At 41.4% G+C, this 19,494-nt stretch overlaps 1 protein-coding gene across 6 annotated transcripts in view; it reads right to left on the bottom strand.

Annotated features, from left to right (window-relative positions):
• LOC129727459 (uncharacterized) overlaps positions 1 to 19,494 on the bottom strand; it is a 175,778-nt gene that overhangs the window by 23,332 nt on the left and 132,952 nt on the right. For all 6 annotated transcript variants that reach the window (XM_055685318.1, XM_055685317.1, XM_055685316.1 and 3 more), the window contains exons 3-4: positions 17,077 to 17,184; positions 16,614 to 16,920 (exon numbers count right to left, since the gene is read on the bottom strand). In XM_055685318.1, coding sequence (XP_055541293.1) covers positions 16,614 to 16,920; positions 17,077 to 17,184 — 415 coding nt within the window. The remainder of the gene's footprint in view (positions 1 to 16,613; positions 16,921 to 17,076; positions 17,185 to 19,494) is intronic.

The raw sequence follows: 19,494 nt of genomic DNA, 5'->3' as shown, positions 1-19,494 counted from the left end.
AACATGTTGACTTATTTGAGTTTAAATCAAATTTTTTAGACTTTTTCACGAAATTTTTCAATTTAACTTTAAATTTGCCGTCTATTTTGGTGAGAAACGTACCACAAATATACTAAAATTTTGAAAGTATATTCAATTCCGAATCAAATGAAAGTAGTTTTGTGAAAATCAGTTGATATTTGGCTAAGTTGTATATTTTTTAAGAAAACCAGAATTTTTAGCTTCTATCGCACAATTATTTCACGGGGCTACAAATGATAAAAAAATGCAAGAACTTTCGATGTGACTTAGTGTGGGTTGTAACTTTTGTCAAGTGTTTACTTGAAGTTTTTCAAATACCCCGAAAATTACAAGTTATGTTCAAAACCCTGTTTTTTACCTTAGCTCACATTTTTATGTTTAATACGGTTATTTTTCAAACGATTTTTTATATTTTGGCTGTTTTGGAAAGGCGAAAAATAGAGCATTGAAAACAAATAAATATGTCTGAAAATTTTACCTATATGTGATGAATAGTTTTAAAATAAAATAAATTTTCACACATTTTTGCAATGATGGAGCTTCAATTGCTGTAAAATTTGGAAACTTCTTTCTGGTGCCAAACGAAAACAATAAATGTTGTTGATGAAAATCTGTTATAATTTGGCTGAGAAATGACTTGACGAAATCTAAGTACATATATGGTGGAAAACATCAAGTCATATCTCGGCCAAAACACTTACTGTTTTCGTTTGGCACTAAATGTACTTTTCGAATTCTACTGCAATAAAAGCTCATTCATTACAAAAATGTGTAAGAAATTGCGAATAAATTTGGAAAAATTTGATAATAACATAAACTAGGTATCTTATTTATTGTAAAACAATTCGATTGGTAAAATTTGGAAAAAAAAAATCGTTTTATATTATTTAATATAAAACATCTTATTTTATTTAAAACTATTCATCGTCTAAATATAACTATTTAGACATATACACTAAGGTCGCTTTTTACGCGGATACTGGAGTTTACGCAGTTTTTTTTACGCGGATTCCGGAATTTACGCGGTTTTTTTTTCGCGGATTACGGAATTCACGCGGTTTTTTTGCGCGGATTCCGGAATTTACGCGTTTTTTTACCCGGCACGTATCCCTCGCGTAAAAAGCGACTTTAGTGTATACATGTTTCAAGAGTTCTATTTTTCGCCTTTCCAAAACAGCCAAAATACAAAAAATTGGTTCAAAAATAACCGAATTAAACATAAAAATGTGAGCTAAGGTGAAAAACAGGGTTTTGACCATAACTAAAATTTTTTTGGGGTATTTGAAAAACTTCAAGTAAACGCGCAAGTAACATTTGACTAAACCTACAACCCACACTAAGTCGCATCAAAAGTTCTTGCATTTTTGCATCATTTGTAGTTCTGTGAAATAATTGTGCGATAGAAGCTAAAAACTCTGGTTTTCATAAAAAATGTATAACTTAGCCAAATATCAACCGATTTTCACAAAACTATTTTCATTTGATTCGGAATTGAATATAATTTCAAAATTATAGTATATTTGTGGTGTGTTTCTCACAAAAATAGACGGCAAATTTAAAGTTAAATTGAAAAATTTCGTGAAAAAGTCCAAAAAATTAGATTTAAACTCAAATAACTCAACATGTTTTATTGGTATTAGTAAAAACCTGTATATATTTTGAAATCTCTATTTGTCCCCTTCCTAAAACTGCTAAAATATTAAAAAACGGTTAATAAATGACTGAGTTAAAAAATATTATATGCGCTGAGGTTCAAAAAACCGTATTTTGACCATAACTTCAGAATTTGGGGGTGTTTGGAAAATTTCTAGTATGAGCGAATGTTATACTCAACAAGACCTACAACCTGCACTAGGTCACTTCAGAAGTTCTAAATCGCTGTAGCACAGTGATAATTTACGTAACGCAAAAAACCTGATTTCTGAACCCCCACCCCTCATATGTAACTAAACGTAACGCTAGCACCTACCCCCCATAAAAAATACGTAACGCTGTAGAAGATTTGCTTAATAAAAATGCTCGTTTTCGGAGAGTCTCTCCAGATATTTTTGTTACGTACCGCTAATCTTACCTCCCCCTCTCCCCTATGTAACAAATCGAACACTCAAGGATACCCCCTCCTCCTTATGAGCGTTACGTAATTCATGGATGCCGCCTAATGAGTTTTCAGATAAAAAGTATGTCTTAAAGTGGTTATATTTAGACATAAAAATTTATTATCAACTTGATTTAATCAATTTAGATCACCTAGCAGTGAACTTTACTCTGTTGTTACCCTGAAATTGGAAACAAAAGCTTCAACAAATATAGCAAAAACTTGTTCTGTTGAATACTTTTTTGACAATAATAGATTCTGCTGCTTTTAAAGCGTCTTTCAAATCATTCGCTTTAGAAACATCGCTAGATATGCTCTTAATAATATTAGAAACCGCAGTGCTCCCAGCAGATCTTCAAGCCATGTGTACTGCTAAATTCATCCAATGGCACGCATTTGCGTTTTGCGTCTCTTACTACGATCACTTCTCTTCGCAATTTTTTGTTAAGACGAACTGAATCAGAGCTTCCGACCAACTTTATAATTTTTGGTTAAGCTAAATCAATTTTGTCGTTTTTCGAAGCTGTCCATTTTTGTTCCACCTCGGAGGACATTCGAGGGTTTCTTAAAGTTTTTCCTCTAGAAACAGAAACTTTTCATCAATCGAAAGCTCAGAGCATTATGCTCAATTAACCCGAATGGGATATTATAAATGCACTCATTCAATAAAAAAAATCTTATCGTCCCTACTTCACATTGATCGCAATTACGAATGGGTGGGGATTGGCAGAATTTCTTCCTGGTATTTTTTCAGGAACACATAACCTTTCGGGTGGTGGGTGAATTTTCAGTGGGACTTACTGGGAACCCAAACGAAAATCCTTTTCTGTAAAAACTTTGTCAATCAAAAGAAACCGAAAAACGCGTGTATTTTTCAAACAACTCAGATAAATTCAAAATGGCCGGCATACAATGCAGTAAGTATCAGCAAATGCAAAAAGGATCAGTAGCGCGAGGTTCACTACGCTAAACGACGCTCAACTGCTTCGTTATTTATGTATCCAGGGAATCGTAATTCACGATACTTGGCAGAAGTAACCAGGGGCTGGTATAGTAAAACAATTAGCGTATTAGAAAGGATAAAAAAATACTCACAAGCACGAATAAATAATAAGCGTATCACCCAAATACTCTCAATTGCTAACAATTGCTGATAATAGAAGTGCGGAATACAGCAACCCGGATTATATCACAATCATGGATTATATCACAGCTTTTTGATCGCAATGATAATCCGTACGTCGAAGATATATTCCTCATCAAACGATAAATCCTAAAAATAATTAACACCGTTCACAAGGATATTTCTTCCCTTCCTAGATATTCTCATTAGAGGACAATCAAATAAACTGGAATTTACCAACGTTAAATGGCAGGATTCCACCGGGTGGTTCATCGGATGGGGACTTTGCCGCTTAGCAACAAATGGAAACAGCAGGGACGGGGTCATGTCTTCAAAACCGTGGGATTAAGTGACTATACCAACACTACTATGCAATAGATGACAAGAAAAAATAGAATTCCTCAAACGGTCCCCAACAAATCATGTTTATAAAGAGAATCATCGAAAACATCCGAATAGTACGATCTATTCTTACGAATAACTACCTACAAGTCTGCTCAGCAAGGACCAAGGTGAAGGATACTCCTGGTTTTTCATGTACCTTACCATACATCATCACAACACTCAATAGATCACCGAGCAAGCTTATTAAAAAAACTATCTTCTAAATCTTCCCGTAAGATTTATAGCATGTGACGGCTTGATTTATTTTTATTTGCATTCAACGATTTTTATTTGAATTGGTGATGGCGAATGTGCCTTCTTTTTTTGTAGCACTTTTCCACAGAAATAAACAACGTGACAGTGACTGCGCTCTAGCTATCATCGATGATATAATTTGCATGAATCAATTGGATGGAAAAAAATGCTGCCATGGTATGAAATGATGCATAACAAAGGAATACTTGATGTTTCGCGAATCATTTCACTAATCGGTAACGCATTTATGACTGGATAATGAAAATTATGCTTTGCTGTGTACAAACATAAATTTATCGCTTTGATGGGTTTCAATTTATTGTGACGTCAGTGTAATATTTTTCTAAGAAATTGGATATGGAATGCTGATATGTATGGTCCGTAATACCCTAAGGCGTGAGATGAAAGGCCTACTAACCTAAAGATTTTTTTTACTCGCATGGAGGCTAACTTGCTAAGTTGCCCTGGATAACGCAAGCGAAATTAAGTTTTGCCCAAATTTTCGGAAAGTGGCAACAATTGCGCTTATAAATTCCACGAAACTTACACGCTCGACTTTTCTCAGCAGTAGAATAACAAGGGATCTGTCTAGACATCGAGATAGCAACTTTTTGCTGCTCAAATGAAGTCGAAAGCCAAAAACTTTTTATTCTTCAAACCTGCAATATGGTGTTGACTCTCGCACGGTCTTTCTGATTTTCTTTGCTAACTTTGTTGAACGGGACAGTTATTTTACATTGATCAGTACAAAATAATTAAATTCACATCTTGAAACAGTGATTCATTTTTTTCCTCCTGACAACTTTATTGGCAATTTTATTAATAAATAGATTCAATCCACCTAGCGGGGAAACATACCTTTATTATACCATCACATAACTTTAGTTTTTGGAGCTAGTGTAAGCACCTGACCCTGATCTGTCGTTATTATTTTGTTTTAGATACAAATCTGTATCATTGCGATTCACTAAGTGATGTTACTATCAGCTCTGGTCTAGACATATTAGAATTGATTGGCATTCTTAACTTCCAGTTTTTAGCACCTTGGGCTAGATATATATTGGCGAGTACAATACTTACTGACGTTATTGACATATGCGACATTGACATGTGCGGGATTGAGTGATATGATATTACGGAATAGACCATTTTACGAGACGTTTCTGAACTGAATTCATGAACGCAATTGTGACAGAAAGTTCGGAACCGCTGACATAATGCACGCAAAAGCAACATCAACATTAGTAGGATCCGTGACACCTGTCAGTTCGTAAAATGGTCTGTGCTAGATCGGGTAAAAAGGAATAAGGCAACATCCATAAATTACGTAACGCAAAAAACTCAATTTTGTGACCCTCACCCCGCTATGTAACAAAATGTAACGCCACCACCAACACCCCTCTTAAAATTGCGGAACAGAGTAGAAAAGCTTGCTTTATTAAAATGCTCGTTTTTGGAGCAATATTTTAACCTTCTCAAAGATTTTTCGTTACATAACGCTGGTTTTACACCCCTTTCCTTATGTAACAATTCCTAACACTCAAGGGGTACACCCTTGAAACTTATTTTGTGGAAATCGGTTCAGCCATCTCTGAGGAAAGTGAGTGAGTTTAAGTAGTCCTCGAAATATGTTTCTTTTCATAGTTGGGTTTCACATTTTTAAATATAACAGGCAAAGTAATAGTCCGATTTGCGAAAATAAAATCAATAGGGTCATATGGTGCGACTAAACCTTCCATATAACACTGATTTTGTGAAAATCGGTCCAGTCATCTTTGAGAAACATGAGTGAGACACGTTTCTTTTCATAACTTTTGAACCACATTGCCAATCATTATAAAATTTTTCTATAAATGGTTTAAAAACAGGCCCGCACTTCTGCTACTAATTATGTTCAAATCGGCTGTGTAATTTCCAAAATATTAAAGTTTCGTGATTTTCGAAATTGAATACATAGCAGACAAAGTTACAGTCCGATTACAATAAAATTTTATAGAATAATATGAGGCAACAAGATCTTTTATTTACAACTTATTTCATGAAAATCGGTCCAGCCATCTCTGAGAAAATCGAGTGAGAGTTTGAATTGTTACATACATACACGCACATACAAAAAATGCTCAACTCGTCGAACTAAGTCAAGTGATTTACGATATTCGGCCCTTCGGAGCACTTTTATACCTTTGGTTTTGTCAGTAATTGCAATATCTTTCTAGGAGAAAGGTAAAAAAGGGCGGGCCCAGCGAAATTGGTAACGCCTCCGCCAATCACGATTGACGCCTGGGTTCGAATCCCAACGCCGACATAGGTGTCGATGATTGTGGGGTGGCGTGATCCACTCACAACAAACCAAACTGGTCTAAATTTAATCCTAGCCGACACCGGGGGATCTTCTGAGGCGAAAAATCTCTGGGATCACGCCCTCCATCGCATGAGAAAGTAAAGCCGTTAGCGCCGGTTTAAATGTAACAAGTAAAAATTTGCGAGTGCCTTTTTATGTTACTTACAAATGAAGTAACTCCTTTTAGAACAGCAAAAATATGGTACAATAAAAAATTATATGCAGGCGTCACAATGTGGAGCAGTTAATTATAATGTGAGTTTCGCGATACCGGTTCTTAACAATCTGAAGATTAATATAAACACTTCTAAGCGCAAAACATCAATCTTAGAAACGTCGAGCATTAAGACTATACAACTATCCTTCGGTGATCAGCATCATATTATGCAGTTCTTAGCAAGGCGAAAATTCACGCAAGTTAAAAAGAACGATTTTGAAAGGGTTATCAATCTGATTTTGAAACGCTTCGTTGTTACACTTCGTAAAAAGTTCCGACGACGCGAATTTACATATTTAGTCAAATGAAGACTGACCGGAATTATGATATTTCAAACCGAAGGCCGAAACGTCAGATTTTGGTAGGTATTGACGGATTTCATCCCAAATCGTTTCAAGGATTGGCAGCACCCTCTCCGAATTGGTTGAAACTTTTTGGGTGTGAAGACATCACCTAATTAAGCATCTCTGCATACTTACTTTTTCCAAAGTTAGTCTAGACTGTCTTCTGAAAAGGGCGAAACTTTTTTTGCCGATCAATATAATTCAAAAACGGTAAATTCTACAAAAAAGTGTTCTATAAGTAACTTTAGGGAAATTGTCCGAATTTTAATAAAAAATATGGAAAAATTTTTATATCAAGTCATATACTGAAAAAAAAAATGCAATATAAACATAAAACATCGATTCAAAAAAAATGGTCATCTCCGAATTGGCTAAAAAAATGTTTGGTGAAAGACAACTTTGTTGGCTACATTTCATTCATACATCGTAACTTGAGCATATTTAAGGAAAAAAAGTTATTCTCAAAAATAAATCGAATGGTAGGTGTCTGATCTACGTAAAATATCAGCAGATAAACTTATTTTTGTATAGTAGGGGAATTGGGGCAAAATCGACATTTTGCTGACATTTTACGTAGATCAGACACCTACCATTCGATTTCTGAGAGTTTTTTACTCAAAATAAGATATAATTTGACTACCACTTTCAGATATTGGCGAATTACCATATATGCTCAGAAATAATCGTTATTATTTTGCTTTGTGAAATATACTAAAACTATGCCAAAACCGGTTTCGTAGAATCACCGTTTTGAGCTCAGTTTTTGTCCGATTTAAGATCTGTTTTTTTTAAAGATGGGTAAAAAGATGCCAATATGTGGATAAACTCTTGGAATTTTGATATTTGGTCTTAGAACAAAATGGCGTCGAAGAAACATCAAAAATTATCGGTTTCTCAAAAATTCAAAATGGCGCCATTGTTGCCCCTTAAGTTGAAATATGTTAAAACTCCGGGAAATTTATTTTCGCATCAAACTTCATCAAAAAATCATACATAGAAGCCAAGGCAAAAAAATTGTTGCACTGTGTTATTTTCTCAGAGTAAAACAACCTGATAGAATAGAATACTTGTTATCGATTTTTTCTTCCACATTAACACCATTTTCATAGGTAAATTTATCGGGTAGGTTCATAAGATGTGAGAAGCATTCACATCTGTAATACAATGAACTTTAGGTACATGCATACACATAAAATATTGAAATTAGGCATTGAGTTTTACTTGTTTTAAATTGTTTAAAACTAAAATAATCAAAACATAACAAGTATTTCATTCTATCAAGGTGTTTTACACTAAAAAAATAATATACCAGTAGTTTCAGTTTGCATTTTCATTTTTTATTTTAGAGAATAACTTTTTTTCCTTAAATATGCTCAAATTGCGATGTATGAACGAAATGTAGCCAACAATGTTGTCTTTCACCAAAATTTTTTTTAAGCCAATTCGGAGATGACCATTTTTTTTTAATTGATGTTTTGTGTTTAAATTGCATTTTTTCAGTGTGGGACTTGATATATAATTTTTTCCATACTTTTTTATGAAAATTCAGACAATTTCCTAAAAGTTACTTACAGAACACTTTTTTGAAGAATTTACCGTTTTTGAATTATATTGATTTACAAAAAATCGGCGAAAAAAGTTTCGCCCTTTTCAGAAGACAACCTAGACTAATTTTGGAAAAAGTAAATATGCAGAGATGCTTAATAAGGTGATGTATTCACACCCAAAAAGTTTCAACCAATTCGGAGATGGTGCTGCCAACCGCGGGTTCATTTGGCGCGAAATCCGTCTATTGCTTTTTACTAGTCTGTGCATTTGAAACAATAAGAAATTAAATTTCGTTAAACCAATTTTGTTTATAGCTTCAAGTGAATTATAATTTTTGTGGTTTACATTTCTTAGACTTTAATGAATGTTTTTTGTGTTCTATATGATAAAAAGTGAGTGATGGACTGTTTCAATGTCAAATTTAGTCGAAACATCCTAAAAGATATTGTAGAGTCTAGAACTAAAAGGTGTACGGAATCAAATTGCATCATTTTCAAGTGGATGTAACTTTTTACACATTTGGTATGTTCAACTCAAAAACAAAAGAGACGGGTGCGGAGGGGTTACCAAATCCCTTCGCACGAGGTGGCATCCAGCGGTCTCCGCAGAAGAAGGCGGAGACGGATGCGGCGAAGTCTGGAGGTGGAAAAACGGCGAATCCGTCGGTGTCCACACCAGACATCTCGGTAGACGGTTCCTTGCTAGTCAAGGCCGTCGAAAGGTGTATGGACACGCGGCCAAGAGTGGCGGCGCTGTCTGAACAACTCGATGCCATAATCGAGTTCTTGGCGAACAGGCGAAACATCGCTGGCGACCTGAAGCAGAGCCTCCTCCTGCTTCGGAGCACCATTGATGAAGCCAGAAAGGAGCACGAAGAACTCGTAGCTCGGGTGAAGGCGGCCGAGAAAGCGGCCAGGACCGGTAGGGCGACTGCATCTAAAGAGGTGCAGACAGACGCCCCCTCGTTCGCGTCGGTCTGCTCCACGGGGCAGGTCGCTAAGCGAACGAGGCAGTCCCCGGAGGAAACGGCCCCCGGGAACACCAAGAAACGATTGGTCGTGCTACTCCCACGGGAACACACGCCAACCGGTTCAAGGTCCACCGCGGAAAAGGCACAGGTGGAGGCTACGGGCAACCCTTGGACTACCGTAGAGGGTAGGAAGCGTCGGGAAGGTGCGACGCGACATGATGGCGGAGCGGCCAGAGGACCAAAAAAGGTCAAAAAGGCGCGGAGTAGAGGTGATGCCCTCATACTCAAGACGGATGGGTCGAAGTACTCAGAAGTCTTGAAGAAGATGAGGGGGGAAACCCAGCTCAAGGATCTGGGGGCGGATGTGCGGAGTATCCGCCGATCTCGCACTGGCGAGATGATACTTGAGCTCCGGAAGGACGCCAAGAACAAGGGGGCTACCTACAAAACGGTAGCTGAAAAGGTCCTAGGGAAGGAGGTGCAAGTGCGGGCACTCACCTCAGAAGTGACTCTCCAGCTTAAAAACCTGGACGAAATCACTGAGGGGTGCGACATTGCACAAGCCCTAAAAGCGAAGTGCGGGGTGGAGGTGGCTAAGGAGTCAATCCGCCTCCGCAAAGGTCCGGCGGGGACCCAGATAGCTACCTTCCGACTACCGTCGGCGGACGCTAACCTGGCCCTGAAAGAGGGCAAGTTGAAGGTCGGCTGGTCTGTATGTCCTCTGGGCATACTACAGCAACCAGACATTTGCTTCCGGTGCTTTGAGGGCGGACATAAGTCCTGGACCTGCAAGGGGCCCGATAGGAGCCAGCTGTGCAGGCGATGTGGAGGTGCAGGCCATAAAGCAAAGGACTGTGTGGAGTCTCCCAAGTGCATGGTATGTTCCGGGAAACGGGACGCCAAACACTTTATGGGAGGCCCCAGGTGCCCAGCCGGTAAGCCGGCTGCGAAACCACGGGCGTAAGGGTGACGCAACTGAACCTGAACCATTGCTTCGCGGCTCAGCAGCTGCTACACCAAGCAGCCACTGAGTCGTTGTCGGACATCGCCGTCATATCGGATCCCTACCGCATCCCTCCCGGAAACGGTAACTGGGTTGCGGATAAGTCCAGTTTGGCGGCCATATGTACGACGAGCAAGTTCCCGGTTCAGGAGGTTGTCTCAACCTCAGAAGAAGGGTACGTAGTTGCTAAGGTAAACGGAGTGTTCTACTGTAGTTGCTATGCTCCGCCACGTTGGTCTACCGAAAGGTTCACCCAGATGGTCGACCTCCTATCCATGGAGCTAACGGGCCTAACACCGTTGGTGGTGGCGGGCGACTTCAACGCTTGGGCTGTTGAGTGGGGAAGTCGCTTCACGAACCAGAGGGGCCAGATCCTGTTGGGGGCTTTTGCAAAGCTCAACCTAGATCTGGCCAACGTTGGGAACAAAAGTACATTTAGCAGAAATGGTGCGGAGTCGATCATCGACGTGACGTTCTCCAGCCCAGGACTGATCAAGAACTGGAGGGTAGACGATGGCTACACTAATAGCGACCACCAGGCGGTCTGTTATAGTGTAGACAACAACGAGAGGCGGCAAGCGACGGGTAGAGCCAACACTCCGACCGTTCGCGGGTGGAAGACATCGCACTTTGATGCCGAAGTATTCGAAGAGGCAATGAGAAGGGAGCGCGAGGGGGGCAGTTGGTTCCGCCCGACTGCTGACCAACTAGTTGCTATGCTACCGCGGGCGTGCGACGCCACCATGCCTAGGACTCGCCAACCTAGGAATGGAAAGCCACCGGTTTACTGGTGGACGGACGCGATAGCCGACCTTCGCAGTGCGTGCCTCCGTGCAAGACGGAGGATGCAGCGTGCGCGAAACGAAGAAGAGAGGACAGAGCGCCGCGCAGCATTCAGTTCGGCAAGATCGATGCTAAAGAGTGCGATAAAGGCCAGCAAGAGGGCCTGCTTCGATAGGCTATGTGCGAGTGCCAATACAAATCCGTGGGGTGACGCCTACAGGATCGTAATGGCCAAGACTAAAGGCGCACTGGCGCCTGCAGAGCGATCACCAGCGATGCTGGAGCGTATCATCGAGGGACTCTTTCCACGCCACGAGCCAAGTCCTTGGCCTCCGGCAGTCGAGTCTCACGTCCGACGTTCCAGTATCTCAGACATAGACCAGAGATGGTCGGCCAACCTGCCGAGCATCCAATCCGTGAGCGACGACAGCCGTGTCGAGGCAGGGGAGGAGGCAAGGGTTACGAATGAGGAACTCATCGTGATCGCCAAATCCCTAAAGGTGAGCAAGGCACCGGGACCGGATGGTATCCCTAACCTGGCGATCAGGCTGGCGATAAAAACGGCCCCCGGGCTGTTCAGGGCAGTCATGCAGAGGTGCCTGGATGACTGTCTCTTTCCGCACAGGTGGAAGCGGCAGAGACTGGTCTTATTGCCGAAGGCTGGGAAACCACCAGGGGACCCATCGGCATATAGGCCTATCTGCCTGCTGGACACCGCGGGCAAGGTGCTTGAGAGGATCATCCTCAACAGACTGGTGAGGTACACGGAGGGTGTACACGGTCTGGCAAGTAACCAGTTCGGCTTCCGGAAGGGCAGGTCCACGCTGGACGCAATCTCTTCCGTCATCAAGACGGCGGAGGTAGCAATCCAGCGCAAGAGAAGGGGAATACGCTACTGCGCAATCGTCACGCTCGACGTGAAGAATGCGTTCAATAGTGCCATTTGGGACTCCATAGCGCTCGCGCTCAGGAGCATCCATGTACCGGTGTCGCTGTACAAGATTCTGGAAAATTATTTCCAGAATCGAGTACTTGTTTACGACACGGAGGAGGGTCAGAAGTGCGTCCCAATTACCGCAGGAGTTCCGCAAGGTTCTATCCTGGGCCCGGTGTTGTGGAATGTCATGTATGACGGAGTGTTAAAACTCAAGTTCCCTGTAGGGGTTGTGATCGTCGGCTTTGCAGACGACATAACGCTGGAGGTTTACGGCGAGTCTATCGAGGAGGTCGAGTTGACGGCCGCGCACTGTATACGCAAGGTCGAGGACTGGATGCGCTCCAGGAAACTGGAGCTCGCGCATCATAAGACGGAGGTCACGGTTGTGAACAACCGTAAATCGGAGCAACAGGCGGTGGTCAGAGTCGGAGACTGCACCATCACCTCGAAGCGATCCCTGAAGCTCTTGGGGGTTATGGTGGACGACAAGCTCACGTTCGGGAGTCACGTCGACTCTACCTGTAAGAGGGCCTCATCGGCTATTGCAGCACTATCTCGTATGATGTCCAATAGCTCAGCGGTTTATGGCAGCAAGCGAAGACTTCTTGCCAGCGTGGTTTCGTCCATACTTAGGTATGGTGGGCCAGTGTGGTCCAGAGCGCTAGGTACTAACAGTTACCGTGGTAAACTGGAAAGTACCTACAGGCTCATGTGCCTGAGAGTTGCGAGTGCGTATCGTACGGTGTCATACGATGCAGTCTGTGTCTTGTCCGGCATGATGCCTATCAGCATCGCCATCAAGGAGGACAGAGAGTATTTCGACCAACGTGACACAAGGGGCATACGAGGTACCAGAAGGTCATTCTCGATGCTCCGCTGGCAGCGGGAATGGTCCAACTCCACAAAGGGCAGATGGACGCACCGACTCATACCGGAGATATCCGGCTGGGTCGGGAGACGACATGGTGAAGTGAACTTCCACCTGACACAAATCCTGTCAGGCCATGGTTGTTTCAGGCAATATCTGCACAGGTTCGGACACGCGGTGTCCCCCATGTGTCCCGAGTGCGTGGAGGAGGAGGAGACTGCTGAGCATGTCTTCTTCGTATGCCCCCGTTTCGCAAGAGCGAGGAGCAACATGATGGCTGTGAGCGGGCCTGGCACTACTCCGGACAATCTAGTCCGGAGGATGTGCGACGACCCGGACATCTGGAACGCGGTCTGTGCGGCCGCCTCTCAGATTGTTCTGGAGCTGCAACGTGTGTGGCGGGTCAACCACCAACACGCCAGTGGTAGCTAATTACCAGTCTCCAGGTAGTTAGCTAGGAGGTTATAAGAGTAAAGAGGGTGCATCACGCACAAAAGCCACTCCCCGACGTAATACTTAACCGTCGTTCCGGGAAGACCAGGGCTGGAGACTGGAGGGGTTTTAGTGGGTCGGGACAGGGATCAGTAGGTGTCTGGGCGAGTGTAACTACCCCAGCATCTCTCCCCTAGTCTCATCCCCACACCCTGAGTTCTCTTCTCAGGTGTCTGTTTGCAGATTTCCCCGCCACCTTTAAAAAAAAAAAAAAAAAAAAAAAAAAAAAACACATTTGGTATTTTCTATTGAACATTCGGGTGAAATTTGTTCAATGTGTTTTGTTGACACTGTGTAAGTTGTACCAAAAACATCATATCAAGGAATGGTTCAATCTACGGTAACTTGCGTTTTAAATCGGTACAACAAGCGTTTGATCATCGACCGGAAAGAAAAAAGTGGCCAAAATGGATCGTATAGTGTAAAAGATCACAAGCGGGTAGTTCAAGCTTTTAAGAGTAATCCGAACAGTTCAGTTAGAAATGTGGCTAACTGCATTTGAGTAAAACTTTCGTTCAAGGTGCGAAAAAACGTGGAGGATTACACACGTACAAAGTTCAGAAGGCGCCAAATCGCAATGAAGGGCAGAATACGGTGACGAAAACACGTGCACGGATGCTCAACACCCAGATGTTGACGAAACCACATTGCCTCGTTACGGAGGACGAGACATATGTAAAAGCAGACTTCCGGGGCTTCAGTACTTCATCACATCATCACTCATCATCAAAGTTCCTGAGGACATTAGAAGCGTTGGAAGAAGATGTCAAAAGTTGCCCAAAAATACATGGCTATTCGCTCGTGTTGATGGCGCAGCACCTTTTTCGTGACAACCGGGACGGTCAATGGGCACTTGAACTACTTGAAGGAACGCCTCCAAAAGGACTTACCTCCGATTCTGAGGGTCCTACAACTTTCTGGTCGGATTTATCCTCGTGTTTTTCTCTCGAATGATGTTCCGGAGTAGTACGAGATTAAGAAATTCATTTTAGTACCGAAGTACCTCCATCCCCCGAACGCACCTGAGCTGCGGCCAATCACTGGGCCCTTATGGAGCAGGCACTTCGGAAACATCCTTAGGATGTAAAATCGGACGATATGAAGAGAAAATCGATCTCCTCACAAAAAAAAAACACAGTAAGTCCAAACTTTGCACTAGACCTTATAAGCAGTGTTACGAGGTAAGTTCCTGCATTTGGATGGAGATGAAATTGCATAAACCGAACAATGAACAAACTGAATAACTCGTTTTATTTTACTACCCAAACGTTGAAGGACAATTGGTTGGATGAGTAAAATTTACCAAATCTTTTTTTGTGATACAAATTGATTCCGTTACACCCTTTATCGTGCAAACTCGCAGCAAACAAATTTGCAACGTATTCCATCAAGTCGCAAACAAAAGTAAAATAATATCAGGAATAAAGATAGTAGCACCAGTACATTCATCTTGATATTGTAATATGTAAGGGAACGTTCGAATAAACAGAGTTTTCAAAATATCAACTGCATAACCAGAACACGCAACATTCCCGAACGCTTTACTTAAAATTATTTTTTTGGGAGTGCACGATAACTGATTAACGCTAAAATAACAGTAAAATGCACTATGTCACAGCCGATGCATGAACTTGTTGAAAATGGAAATTTTACCAACAGACTTGAGACGGTTGATATCTGAAGCGTCTTCCCACTAGCAATAAGTTTATCTTTCATTATATCTTAAGTGTTAAGAAGTGAAGAGGGTTCTTATAACAGACCAAAAGATCACTGAAAATTTATTACCTAATCGAACATAAACACCACTTCAGATTGACACCATTTCAATGGAAAACAAAGTCGGTTGCCAAACACTGAATGTTACCGTAATTTAACTTGTACAGCAAATCTTAAACATTGAAGACTCCCTAAGACTATCTAGAATGTAGCTCTGATCACATATGAGCAATATCTAAACGAAACCAGGAAAGCAACCAAAAGCAACGCATCAGTCCCAATCATTGACAACGTCAACTCTAGATTAATAAAACAGAATATATTGAAAGGGAAAAAAGGTTAATAAATAATGAAAGGGTTTTCTTCAATCTTCATCAATCACTCTTTCTGTAAGACTTGCACGAGAAAATCCATGTAAACTCTTCGAATTATAATGCCTAACATTTTATCATTTGTATTTCGTTGATCCTTTACAGAATGATTCCTTTTTATTGGAATAGAATCGAAAGCAAAATTTGTTAAATCTTGAAAAACAACCCCAATATGTTTATTTTTTTGTTCAATTTTCAAATGGGCCAGTTGCAACTCTATACTTGAGAGTAAAAATATAGTTGGCACTTGGAACAACATTTTTTTCTTTATTTGAAAAGCTTTGCATTTTCTAGCGACAACAGCATTCCGGTTTCATGCAACGATGCCAACAATTCAACATTGCTGATGTCGGCACAATGCCATCTACTAGCAGTAAAAGTCACGTTCCTTGCTCCGATGTAGGGTTAGTGAGTGTATTTTCTCTTGACTTGAACCTGTAAATAATATACAAGCTCGATTTGCTAATATTTTCTGAAAACAGCTCAACTACTTATTAATGTTATATATGAATACTACAAAAAGTTAGTCTCACTACTGTCATTAAACTATATTTGAAAGGCCAAAAAAGGGCCATGATCATAGTTTACTCTTCTCGCCAAGTACTCATTGTTTCAACAATATCGGTTACAGTGTGTACTCAATACTCAATTCAACATCTTTAACCAACCCTATCACAATTCGTGCCAGATTTCGTTGATAATCCGGAAATAAACGTTTCCTGAAACAAATGTGATTTGCACTGTTGATTAGAATTGAAAAGACGACGATTTAAATGACGATTTTCACGCAATGAAAAGTTGACTGTGCTTGGGTATCATCCCAACTGCCACATACTTCAAGTGTTAAGTATTTGCACTACCCTTTCTCCATACTGGTGTCACCATCTGTTGCACACTTTAAACATAATAGAATAATGGCAGATGGTATCAGCTGTGCGCTGTGACTTCCGAACGTTCACAGGACAATGAAAGTTGCTCTAAGAGCATTCGCACCATTAGCTTTACCACAAGAAAGAATGGCAACAAATGCTTGAAAAATCACCCGTTTGCAACATATGCATCCTTCTCAATACTTAGCCTAGGAATGAATCTAAATTTGTTTTCGCTAGCTAGCACCACTCAACCTTAAAAAGTAAGACACTAACCTTAATGGATGATGCTGGTTTCTACCGGTCGCAATCATTCGTTTGACCCGATCACCCAATCCATAGAACGCCACCGGATAGCTCACGGAAGGCGAAACTGGTTCACCATAGAAAACCTGGGATGGCAGCAACGGCGGTGGAGCACTAAGTAAGCTTGCTAACAGATCGTAGTTCCTGACTTGGTTTTCTCTACCCATCCCTCCGGGTGGCAGCTGACCAGCAAGTGGTCCTTCCAAGTCATCCCACATGCCACCGTGCGGAATAGAATTTCCCGAATAGTCCAAATCGTTGTACATAAACGGATTCGCTGGAAAAGAGAAACGAGAGTTGGTAATTTCGATGACAAATCCAGTGGTTTGATCGCAAGTTTGCGACGACAAATAAAATGTCGTGCTGCCCGCTCGAATCGAAATGAAATGGTCGAATCGAGCGGGGATAGAGTGATAAGTGAAAAGCCGTTTACCTCCACGCTTCTGCAGAACGGATATTTGATTTTGACTCTCTGTGGGATTCGAAGCTGCTTCATCATGTGATTTTCGGGATTGATGCATTGATGAATCGTCCTCGTGAGCTGAAACGAGAACAAAATGGAACTATTTAGATTTTGATTGTTTTGCACTGCTGAACTGCCTGTCCAGTGTAAAGCTGAAGCTAATGGTAATCGGGTTGATAAATAATATTTTATTTAGCTATTTAGTTTGGTTTCGTGGTTTTGGTGGGCTCTCTATTATTGGAATAATAGCTTGACCTATTCGTACATTGCGGTGAAGTGTCCCCATGGTTGGCAACAATAATATTTTTTTACCTTTCTCCGAAAATCCACACGAAATACTATAGTACAGAAATAATTTAACCGGGTTCATGCAGATAAATTTTCGATAAAACGAGGTCGCAGACAGTATAAATTAGATTAGAGAAGGAACAAATGTTAATGGATTGCCAATTGATTACCCGAATCTATCCAAATGATAAAGCCTATTTAAAAATTTAAGGAAACCGCAACGCTTGTGTTTGTTATTCAAAAGTTCATTGCATACCAAATCGCTCAAATAACAGGGAGTCAAACTGCCAAAACGCCAGACAACACCCGACAAATACAACCGAATTTTCGCGCTATTGCGTAAGGCCTGTACTCGAAAAAAAACGCACCAAACAAAAGTTTTCGCCAAAAAATTGTTTAGCACGAGCTTGACGACCGCACATTTCGTAGTTGCTGATTCGTGATCGATCTGAGCTAGTGAAGTTGCATAAGGAACTACGTGTATTATTATTACTACTTGGAATTAGTTTGCCATCTTCAGTGTACAGGATAAGGAAGGATGTTGTAAGGAACGGAATGTAGCAGTCGTTGTTGTCGGAGACCGTGTTTACCTCTGCATCCCCACGACTGCTACGGAAAGGAAGGGTTGTGTGACCGTGGTAAGTGACAGAATTGAACAATGTCACGCACGAAGTTAACTCATTACAAAGACGAACAATGAGTATCTTTCTTTATATATATCGAATGCCTTCGAGAAAGCCAACGCACTTCGGCAGACGAGGTTCAATGAAAGTTATCCAATGCTTAGTCTTTAGATCAATCGCGATATTTTTCGATTGAACGAAACGGACTCCAATTTACGACACGTTTATAAAAGCATAACCCGGGTAATCTCCGGCTTGAAGGTTAAACCTAGATCCAGTTTATCTCTGCATTTCCACAACTGCAGCGGAAAGGAAGTTTTGTGTTAATGTCTCCGTGTTAAGTGATAAAATTGAACGATGTTGCGCGCACATTGGGTAGTTTTGTTGTCAAACACTGCTATCTTATGCGAACGACGGAGGTGAAAATTATCCATCACTTTAAGCATCTTCTTCGCCAAAAAAATTTTTTAAGTCGAATTTTCTTAAACCTTTCAAGAATGAACTAATACATATAAATTATGTTTTGGCATAATTAAACCCTTTAATACATTTTGTGCAAGGGTGGAGCCAATCTTTTTCAACCATTCTCTCTTCAACTCCAACTCGTTCTTAAACACCGAACCGAATTTCCGAACTTTGGTCTTCATTATGGCCCAAAATCCTCCCACCAAATAAATCTCTAGTGAATTTGGATTTGGCGGTTTTTTGTTCAAAAACAACGTTATTGTCTCTGAACCAATCCAACATCGATCGCGCGTAATAGCATGATGCCAGCTCCGGCCAAAATAATGTCTCGCCTCCGTGGGATCGCAGGAAGGGCAACAGACGCTTCTGAAGGCACTCAATACAATATCGCACGCTAGCCTGGGGGCTAATGCGGTCTTGATCAACTAGATTAGTTGAGAGAACTCGTTATCGATATTGTTTTCGGCACATTTTGCATGTTGTAGAATAAGTAACAACGATACACCGTGCCCCAGTGCTGAGTCGAGAAAATTTTCAGCTCGAAAAGCTCCTCGACCTGATCGGGAATCGAACCCGATATCACAACCGTGTGGGAGAGCTAGCCGACCGACATCGCTAACCACGGGGACCTGAAGGCACTCGGTGCGATGAATTTCGCTGTTGATGGTACCCGTTGTGATGTACGGTTTGCTCAGTTTACCGCATTGGTGTATTTTGAAGAATTTGTCCATTTGTCTTCTTCCTTATGTCTTCCGAAACATGAAACCGTGGTTTGGCAACGTAGAACTCCAGCCCCGGTATCTGCTTTGCGTCTGCCTTGATGTATGTTCCGTCATCAATAACCAAACTCATCGGTTTCGTTAACCACTCTCGATATAGCTTCCTTGCACGGGATTTGGCCGCCGTTTTTTTGTTGATCATGCCCCGGTTTGCTGCCTTCCAGCCCTTGAATACACGAAACCCAGCTCGTTTCATGGTTTGTTAAACGAACCAGGCGGAACACATTGCCTTC

This window comes from Wyeomyia smithii, chromosome 3, assembly GCF_029784165.1.
Source record: "Wyeomyia smithii strain HCP4-BCI-WySm-NY-G18 chromosome 3, ASM2978416v1, whole genome shotgun sequence".
In the NCBI taxonomy this organism is placed as follows: domain Eukaryota; kingdom Metazoa; phylum Arthropoda; class Insecta; order Diptera; family Culicidae; genus Wyeomyia; species Wyeomyia smithii.
Note: the sequence above shows the minus strand (reverse complement) of the source record. Positions and strands in the feature narration are given on the sequence as shown.